General features: G+C 46.3%; 1 protein-coding gene across 2 annotated transcripts in view; it reads left to right on the forward strand.

The window, feature by feature from the left end:
* Positions 1–5,453, forward strand: part of LOC109491175 — a 79,614-nt gene extending 74,161 nt beyond the window's left edge. Inside the window, exon 4 of one of the 2 annotated variants that reach the window (XM_034656350.1) lies at positions 4,516–5,453. In XM_034656350.1, coding sequence (XP_034512241.1) covers positions 4,516–4,556 — 41 coding nt within the window. In that variant the 3' untranslated portion in view covers positions 4,557–5,453. Of the gene's footprint in view, positions 1–4,299; positions 4,489–4,515 lie in introns of those variants that run through there. The other variant, XM_034656352.1, reaches the window with a different exon arrangement.
* The last annotated feature ends 5,030 nt before the right edge of the window (positions 5,454–10,483 follow it).

The following is a 10,483-nucleotide window of genomic DNA, read 5'->3' on the forward strand; positions in this document are numbered from 1 at the left end:
CACAGACACCTAACCAACTGAACCACCCAGGTGCCCCCAGACTATGTTTTTCATTTCACCTGATTTTTCACTCCTTTAACTGTTACCTCATGTTTTCAAGATGACTCTGGAAGAAAGGGAAAGAGTGGCACCAACAAGCCTCCTTCTTGCACTTGTCCCTTTTTATCAGGAAACAAATTATCTTTTTCAGAAGTACCCCCACAGGTTAGCTGCAAGGGAAGCTGGAAATGTAACTATCCATGAAAATGGAATGTGATTGATATCCTTGACATGCGGGGCGCCTGGGTGGCTCAGTTGGTTAAGCATCTGCCTTTGGCTCAGGTCATGAACTCAGAGTCCTGGGATCCAGTCCTGCATCGGTCTCCCTGCTCAGTGGGAAGCCTGCTTCTCTCTCTCCCTTTGCTACTTCCCCTGCTTGTGCTCTCTCTCAAATAAATAAATAAAATCTTAAAAAAAAGAAAAAGATACCCTTGACATACTTGGCTCAATCATGATCCATCCCCTGGGGCTATGCCAGGGTTGGACCTGTTCCACCTGAGTAAAATCCATGTTCCATCAACAAGGAGGAAAGAGTGAAGGACACCCAGAGTATCTTTTACAAGAACTAACCTCTACTAGGGATACCGTTTTCATAGTGAGCGTCCTTACTGTGAAGATGAATCATGCTGAAGCCTTTGTGTCAGTGATGGAGTGTGTGCCTAAATCAAAATGGCTCCAGTATTTGGAATAAGATAGCATTTCAGCAGAAATTACCAGGGAATACCTCAAAACTCCTACTTGCCACTTAAGTAGCTTGGGTTTGCAGATACAGTGCTCTTTAGTGAAGGAGTAATTTTATTTTTATTTTTAAATAAAGATGTACTTATTTATTTTTAGAGAGAGAGTATGCGGGAGTGGGGGGAGGGGCAGAGGGAGAGGGAGAGAATCTCCAGCAGACACCCCACTGAGCATGGAGACTGTCACGGGGTGATCCCACGATCCTGAGATCATGTCCTGAGCTGAAACCAGGAGTCCAACACCCAATCAATTGAGCCACCCAGTCGTCCCAGTGAAGGAGCAATTTTTTTAAATGATATTTCTTATGCTTCATTTATATGAAAGAGCTCCATCTGTTACAAATGTGTAATTACTTGTATAACACGTCACAGTGTCACCACTGTTGGTTTCATAAGAATGAGTGTTACCCGGGGCGCCTGGGTGGCACAGCGGTTGGGCATCTGCCTTCGGCTCAGGGCGTGATCCTGGCGTCATGGGATCGAGCCCCACATCAGGCTCCTCTGCTATGAGCCTGCTTCTTCCTCTCCCACTCCCCCTGCTTGTGCTCCCTCTCTCGCTGGCTGTCTCTATCTCTGTCGAATAAATAAATAAAATCTTTAAAAAAAAAAAAAAAAAGAATGAGTGTTACCCATATCCAGGAACACCAATTACTTGGTGATTCTCCTGGATGTGGGAGTGTTGTACTGGGCTTGATTTCTTTTCTTCTCATTTTATTTATTTATTTACTTATTTATAAAGATTTATTTATTTTAGAGAGAGAGAGTGCACACACATGCACAAGAGTGGCGGGGAGGGGCAGAGGGAGAGTATCTTCAAGCAGACTCCCCCCTGAGCCTGGGACCTGATGCCAGGCTCGATCCCAGGACCCAAGAGATTATGACCTGAGTCGAAACCATGAGGCCAATGCTTAACAGATGGGGCCACCTAGGCACCCCTCTTCTCATTTTAAAATTCATATTCACTAGTAGGATTAAAATAAAATAAAAATAAAAATAGATAAATTCATATTCGGTACATAGCAAAGTATGTGTAATTGAGAAATTCATTTATTTTGGGTTTAATAAAAGGTTATCTAATTTGTCGACATTAAAAACAAAAGAAAGTTAACTTAGAAGCCATGTTCAAATAATTGAATATTATTCAAAATCTAGCAGTTGTCCAAACAGATGCTCACAGGAGCTGGAGGCCTGGTGGGGGTCTCTGCATGCTGGTGGGCATCTCTGCACGCTGGTGGGCTTGTGACATGTCCAATGACTGTGCCTTGAAGGGGTTCAGATATTCTGCTTTATCTTTTCTTTATTATCTTCTGCTTTTTTAAGAAAAAACAGAAATCTGGAATTTGGGGGAAATCCCAATTTATGAATATTGGCAATGAAGTTTCAAGATTTTAAAACACTGTAGGCCAAAACAAACCAGATTTATGGGCCCAGTTGAGTGGACAGGCTGCCATTTTCAACCTTGATATAAGCCCCTCATTTGAGAGAAAAAATCATGGAAGTCCAGCATAAAAAGGCACCAAGTCCAGAAAGACAGACATTTCCTGGGGGCCGTCTCCAGGTCAGGCAGGGGCTCCCCTTCACCAAGTGGTAGGTGGCTTCCCCAGGGAGCAGAAGGTCATATGGATCCTGACTTCCCCTTCAGGACTGGAGAACTTTTTCCCCCAGCTGCTGGGAAGGTTGTCTGCTGACAGCTCTCAGCCACCAGCCTTCTTTGGAAACTGGTCTCCCTCAAGAAAGCTGCCTTGCCCAAAGACCCAGCCCTGTCTCAGAGCAGCCAGCGTCCGGTGAGCCCTCTTGTCCCCATAGACCAGCTCAGCTCTGATCTCCCCACAGGGTTGCCTGAGGTCTTCATTGAAACTGTATTATAGCGAGACTCCTCCCGCTGCCCCATCTGGCCCTTCCCTTCCCAAGTGCTCTTGATCCAAGGGCGTTTCCTGAAGGCTTATCTCCAGCTCAGCTCCTGCCTCCCCTGGAACATGATCTGTGACACTTGGCTCCTCTCTCTGTCTCCTTCCTGTGTCCCAGGTCAGTGTATTTTAGTAGCAATCCTTTTCTTTAAATTTTATCTTATTTATTTTAGTATTTTTTTCTAAAGATAAGATAGTAGCAATCCTTTTCTTTAAATTTTATCTTATTTATTTATTTTAGTAGCATAAGATAGTAGCAATCCTTTTCTTTAAATTTTATCTTATTTATTTATTTTAGTATATTTTTCTATTATATGTCTTTTCATTCTTTTTTTCTTTTTTTAAAGTTAAATTCAATTAGCCAACATATAGTATTTATTTTTTTAAAGAGAGAGAGAAGGCGGGGGGTGGAAGAGGAGCAGAGGGGACAGACAAGCAGACTCTGCACTGAGTGTGGAGCCCGATGCAGGGCTCCATCCCACGACCCTGAGATCGTGACCTGAGCCGAAATCGAGAGTCGGATACTCAACCACTAAGCCACCCAGGCAGCCTAATAGCAGCAATCTTTGACAGAGAGATTGTCCTCATCAATGCAAAGATTTTCTTCAAGTGATGTAATTTGAAAAGAGCTCCCCCTTCACACACATTTATTAAAAATACACACCTGGGGGCACCTGGCTGGTTGAGTAGGTAAAGCATGCAATTCTTGCTCTCAGGGTTGTGAGTTCAAGTCCCATATTGGGCATAGAACTTACTTGGGGAAAAAAAAAGAGACACACCTAACAAAAAAATGTATGTAAGAACTGCAGAGGAACTTTCTGGAATGCCTGTTCACCAAATGAACTGCTTCTTCCATCAAGTATCAAACCTGAGGGAGCTAGCAACCTCTGTGACAAGTATCTGATGAAACATATTCCACCAGCCCCTCAGAAGACTCCAGTCTTCTGGCCAAGACCCAGACCAAAATGTGTTTGCATAGGTTAGATGTCAGGATCCCATAGGGCCCCATCCCTAGAATCAACTCAAGAGTTGTTATGAGCTATCTATCTATCATCTATCTATCTATCTATCTATCTATCTATCTATCTATCTATCTATCTATCATCTCTCATCTCTCTCTCCATCTATAATTTATTATTGTTTTTTAGAGAGGGAGGGAGGAGGGGCAGACGCAGAGGGAGAGGAAGAGAGAGAATCTTAAGCAGGCTCCCCGCCGAGCATGGAACCTGACAAGCGGCTGGATCTCATGCCCCTGAGATCATGACCTGAGCCAAAATCGGGAGTCAGATGCTTAGCTGACTGGCTAAGCTGACTCAGGCCCCCTCAGTATGAGCTATTTAAATAAAACAGGTTCAGAAAGAAAAAGCAGTGGTCGGGGATGCTGGAAGTTTTGTTTGTTTTCCCTAATGATTGTAAAAATAAAAGTTACTCAGTTAAGCCTTTCTTTTCTAAATCTGCGACCCCACATTGAAGGGTTTATTTTATAGCACATATTTGGAAGGGCCATTCATTTCTATGAATAGTGGTAATAATACTGGAGCAGGCATAATGGGAGAGACGATCCAAACAGATAAGAATAAAAGGGAAATGATTATCACCCTCTATGACATTTGCAGGTGCCAATGGGAAAGATGTGAACTGAGATCCAAATGACAGATGTTACACATTCTTCCAGGTGCTGCTAGACATAAATATTGTTTCCTCCCCACCCCCACTCACTCCTCCTTCTTTGAAGTATCTCTACCAAACTGTCAGCCCACACTCAGGGGAAAAAATTAAAGATTAGTACAAATTCTGAATGTAGTTGATGTTGTAACAGATTATCATTTCAGGACCAGAATTTTCTCGTCTTGGCCTACACGTGTTTTTATGACGCGAACAAGAAGAGGAACATTTGCCACTTTTCTGCTTAATGACTTCAAAAGTATCGGCCCTTTCCAGTATCTCCTACTACAAAACCAACAAACCTGGTACAAAGCCAGCTCTCTCCCCAGGCCTCCCTCATCTCCAAAGTCAGTGGAAATTGTAAGGAGTTTTAAAAGATGGGGTTTTCAAATAGGAAGTATTGACGAATGCGACGTCAAATCAGGTGTAGAGCAAAGCAAATGAAATTTGTCCGTGGCTGAAAACAACTAACTGTGGACAAATGTATTGAATTGTTTCTTGAATAAGGGATCCCTACTCTGAGCCAACAATTAGAACTGGTAGGTTTCTTAGAAACGATGATACTCAAGCATCTCTTAGTAACAAGCCCTTTGGGGAAAAAGAGGGAAGTGCATTTAGCAAGGAAAGGAATGGCATCTACTATTTTGGTTATGTTACGTATGTGTAGATTGTTTGATTCCAGTTAAGACCTAAGAAGGACTGCTTCACTGGCTCAGTCCGTAGAATGTGTGACTCTTAATTTTGGGGTTGTGAATTTGAGCCACATGTTGGGTACAGAGATTACTTAAAATTTTTTAAAAACAGGAGTAATAGGGAAAGAGCATTTTGTAATATTTACAATTGTCAAATCACTATGTTATACACCTGTAACTAATATAATATTATATGTCAAGTATATTTAAATAAAGCAAAAAGTAATAGGGGGGAAATCTAATCATTCTAAATAGATACAATAAACACACACAACTACAACTCCTGAAATACACTGTATTTTCATTGTTTGCCATAAAGTGGGTATAGTAGAAGAATAATGGCCTCCAAAGATGCCCAGGGTCTAATCCCTAGAGTGTGTGACTACCTTACATTTCACAACAGGGAGGAATTAAGATTGCAGATGGAATTAAGGTTGCTAATTAACCTAAGCCGACATGGGCAGATTATCCTGGATTATCCCGTGGGCACACATAATCCCAAGAGTCCTTGGAAATGCAATTGGGGTAGAGCAGAGTCCAGGTCCGGGGGGTGCAGCGTGAGAAGGGCTCCACTGGCCATTGCTGGCTTTGAAGAAGGAAGGGCTCCACGGGCCAAGGCGTGTGGACGGCCTCTGGAAGCTAGAAAAGGAGAGAAAACAAATATTCCCTGCAAGCTTCCAGAGAGGACCGCAGCCCTGCCAACACCCTGATTTTAGCCCAGTGAGACCCCCATTTCAGACTTCTGACTTCCGGAAATATAAGACAGGAAATGTGTGTGGTTTCACTAAATTTGAGATCATTTGTTACAGTAGCAATAGGAAACGAATGTAGCAGGTCAGTCAAGGAAAAAATGAAGTTCACTCAGGAGATAACCTCTTCCTTAAAGCGCTATTTATCAGATGATCGATATGAACATACTGTTCCGGGCTCCGATATTTCGTTCCACGTGACCCACTTCAGCAAAAGCACCTGTCGGTCCTGTTTTGCACGTCTTCTCTTTGGATTAGAGCCAGTGTTTATTACACAAAACAAACTTTTTTTGTTTTTTGTTTTTGTTTTTGTTTTTAGCAGGAGGGATTATTGTGTCCTTTTGGAGCTGGCTATTTAAAATGACTTGCAGGGCCCCTGGGTTGGATGCCCTGAAAGTCGGTTGGGAGGCTGCCTTCGCTCAGGTCATGATCTCAGGGTCCTGGGAGAGAGCCCCGTGGGGGACTTCCTGCTCTGCTGGGAATCTGCTTCTCCCCCTGCCCCTCCTACCCACTCCTGCTCTCTTTCTCTCTCAAATAAATCAATAAAATAAGATAAAATAAAAAATAAAATAAAATAAAATAAGGTGGCTTGCAATAATATCCAAGCTCTTTATTTCCCATCAGGAATTAGAGCAGTGAAGAGCGGGGAAAGAGTGCACCTTTTGTATTAACATCAGTTGGCCGAAGAAAGAGGACAAGAGTCCTAGGTAAACACATGGGGGAAGCTGCCAGGGTGGCCGCACTGGGCCACGGTTTCCAGTTCCCAGTTTGTAAGTTGGGAAGTCGGGGTTTGGCCAATCCGAGGAACTGATTGCAGTAACAGGGACTCCGAGGCCCTGGAATGCTGCTGCTTACATACCACAACTTTTGAAACGATAAAAGCAACACTTGTTCTAGAGGGAAATAAATTCACATAAATCCTCAGAGGAGGGATTAATGCAGCTCCTGAGAGGCACCTATGGACAGCCGGGTGCAGACGCGGGATAAGGCGGCGTATGTGGACCGCCGTGAGAAAGGGCCCCTGTCCCCAGCCCAACCGGCTCCCCATCGGGCCCTGGCCACCGTGCCCGCACCCTCCGCCCTGAGAGCCCCATGACCGCGATTCTCCCTCAGTCCTGGGCTTTAAAAGAAGCACTTAGAAATCGCAGCAATGCATTTTTTTCTCTCCTTTTTGAAAATGAGAGAAGAAACGCTTCTGAGGACAGAGGACACTTTTTCAGTGACCCTTTGCTAACTAACCAAAGAATCCGATTGAATTCAACACACGGTTACTCAACCAGGAAAACGGACCCAAACACGATGGGAAAAGGGTATCTGCGCTGACCCCCTAATGCTCAGCAGTGGTGTGGGGGGGTGGGACTTGCTAGGGACCGAATGGGGCCTCCCCTCCAAATTCCTATGCTGGAGACTTACCCTCCAGCACCTCAGAATGGGACTGCATTTGCAGATGGGGCCTTAGACGGTTAGTTATGGTTAGTTATGTTAAAACGGGGTCCTTCGCTTGGGCCTGAATCCAATAAGACTGCTGTCCTTTATGAGAAGAGGAGATCGGGACAGAGAGGGAGACACCAGGGACCCTTGTGCAGAGAGGAAAGACCATAGGAGGACGCCGGGAGGGGACAGATATCTATAAGCCAAGTGCAGCCGCCTCAGAAGAAACCAGCCCTGATGACTTGATGTTGAACTTCCAGCCTCCAGAACAGCAAGCGAATACATTTCTGTCATTTAAGTCCCCAATCTGTGGCCCCAACAGACTAATACAGTCCTTAAAAAGTCAGACTGTTACACTTCTTCTGAGACACATGGTTCTGCCCCAACAGCAGCCCATGCCAAAACTCTGGGGTTGGGGGGCGCCTGGGTGGCTCATGGGTTAAGCATCTGCCTTTGGCTCAGGTCATGATCCAAGCATCCTGGGATCGAGTCCTCGCATCAGGCTCCCTGCTCAACGGGGAGTCTGCTTCTCCTTCTCCCTCTGTCCCTCCCCCAGCTCATTCTTTATCTCAGATAATCTTGAAAAGCCCAAAACTCTGGGGTTCCAGTGTGGAAGCCTGATCCTGCCACACCACATGCTTGGCACGTCCCTTCTAGCCCTGCACCCCCTGCCACATTGCCATTTCCATTCCTGCTTTCCCTGCTTGCCTTGCTCCTCACTGTGCACGTCTGCAAGCCGGGAGAAATCATGGCTTCTGTCTTTGCATTGCCCCTTGCCTTCAGCCCTGGCACGTTACACGGCACAGAGCAGACAGTTTTAAATGCCTGCTAAATCCGGGCATGTCCCTAATCAGTGCACATTCCTCACCTTCCAAAAAAAGTGGAAAAGAAGACTGTCCTGGACCCACGAAGGGGGATGGGGCCAACAGACCCTCTGGGAAGGGAGGACGCTGGGTCCAGAAAAGAAACGAGACCTTCCAACAGAGATTCTTGCCAACGCCTCCAAAATGGATTGATATTCTGCCTCAGATACAATGTGGTAAGTGTCATAGGCACGGGCTGCATGTGTCAGCTCTGAAAAACGGAGTGACAGGTTCTGTTTGGGAGGTGGGGAAGCAAGGGCTAGGGAAATCATCAGAGGTCTCCCTCTGGGAGAATCACTCGTCAGTGCTTTGACCTGGGTCAAGTTACTCAGTCTCTTTATCTTTTAAACGGAGGTTACAGAACATATTTTGGAAAGTTGATGCGAATATGAAATGAAAAGTCGGATCAGAGACCGCATAAAGCCTCACACATCACAGGTGATGAGTAGCCATGAGGAAGAAGAGGGTCCCTGACTTTGAATGGGGAGCAGGATCACACTGGACAGAGAGAACTGGGACCCAAGAAGGTATTCCAGGCAGAGGGTCAGGGAGAGAAAAGGCTGGCAGGGGGAGCCCTGGGTCATCTCGTGTAGATGGGGAGCAGGACAAGTTCGGGAGCATTGGGGGAGATCAGACAGGCAGGATGGATCTTCAGTGCTGGGTGAAATCAGTGTTCTTTATCTTCTATTTAGTGGAGAGACTTTTCCAAAGAGTGAGTGACAGAGGGATGGAAACCGGAGGTGGAAGGACCAGTGAGAAAGCTATTGCCATCATCAGAAGGTGGGGGTGTGAGCTGGGCCAGGGGCAGGAGCCAGGGCCTGCAGAAGGGAGGGTTCTAGAGCCGTTTCCAAGGTCGGATCTACCCACAGATAATCGGCTTGGGCGTTTATTTGATGAGGAGTAAAGGGTGGGGGAAGGCCAAGATGCCTCCCATTTTTCTAGCCCGAGCACTGTCTCTACAGGTGGGACGGCCAGAAAGTGACCTGGGCAACAAAAGAGGTAATTGGGTGGGGGCGCCTGGCTGGCTCGGTCATTAGAGCAAGCGACACTTGATCTCGGGGTTGTGAGTTCGAGCCCCACGTTGAATAGAGAGGTTACCTAAAAATAAAATCTTAATTAAAAAAAAAGAGGTTGTTGGAATTTGTTGGTTGTTGTTTGGGGAAGGTGGTGGAGCACATGCAATGAGATTATGGACATGTTAATTTCATGGAGCTTTTTGGGCATCTGGGGAGAGAGGTGTTGCGAGCAAAACGAGTCGAGCCTTCTGGAGGTGAGTCAGGGATCTGTAGGTGTCTCTAACATCGGTCAAGTGCTGGTCTAAGTTCTTTACTGTATGGAGTCATCCTATCCTCATAACACCCCACGAGATGGACAATATTATGAGCCTAGTTTTACCGATGAGGACTGTGAAGGACTGAATTGTGCTGCCCTCCCCTAGTGCATAGGTTGAAGCTCTCAGCCCCCACTGCACCTGTATTTGGAGATAGGGCACTTAGGAGGTAATTAGGGTTAAATGGAGTCATAAGGGCAAGGGGCCAATCCAACAGGGCTAGCGTCCTTATGAAAAAAGGAAGAGACACTAGAGTTCTCTCTCAGCATTGCGCAGAGGAAAGCCCAGCCGAGGTCACAGCAAGAAGACAACCATCTGCAAGCCAGGGAGAGAGTTCCCTGATGGCACCTTGATCTTGAACTTCTAGTCTCCAGTACTGTAAGAAAACAAATGTCTTTAATCTATTCTAAATTACAATAAATGTTTAACCCACCCAGTGTGTAGTATCTTGTCCTAGCAACCTGAGCTAACACAAGGGCGATTAAGCAGAGACATTAACTAAACTTCCTCAAAGTCACACAGCTGGGAAGGAACAGCGACAAGATCTGACTTAGGGCAGAGTCCTTGCTTTGACCCACTAGCCTCTCTGCCTTTAATGCTTCTCTAGAAAACATGTGTGTGTGCGTGCGTGCGTGTCTGTGTGTGGAGGGGCAGTATCCCCATACGGATGGAGGGAGAGAAAAGGGGCTGCCCCCTTCTTCCAAGAAGAGAGGTGGATTTCCGTGGCTCCACTGTGCCAGCCTTCTTCCTGGGGAGAGAAGCTTCTTTTAAGTCTAGTGATTGTTTCTGCTGAGGCAGCATGGCTCCGTTCCAGCCTTTTCCATACCCTTCTGTGAGACTGGAGGTGGGGGGAGGACAGCACTTGCGTGGAATCAAGAATCAAGGGATGGTACAAGGAGCCGAGAGCACGTGCTCTGGCATGTTCGGGCCAGGCGCCAGGGGGGTGGGAAAGAGGCGGCCCGACCGCCCCTCGCGCTCCCTGGGTGCGGGAGTCAAGGCAGGTGGCAGGGCCACGGCACAGGGAAGGACGTGGTCTGTGGCGGTGTCAGAGCCCCGTATGGTGGCAGGTG

The sequence above is a fragment of the Ailuropoda melanoleuca genome, chromosome 1 (assembly GCF_002007445.2).
Source record: "Ailuropoda melanoleuca isolate Jingjing chromosome 1, ASM200744v2, whole genome shotgun sequence".
In the NCBI taxonomy this organism is placed as follows: Eukaryota; Metazoa; Chordata; class Mammalia; order Carnivora; family Ursidae; genus Ailuropoda; species Ailuropoda melanoleuca.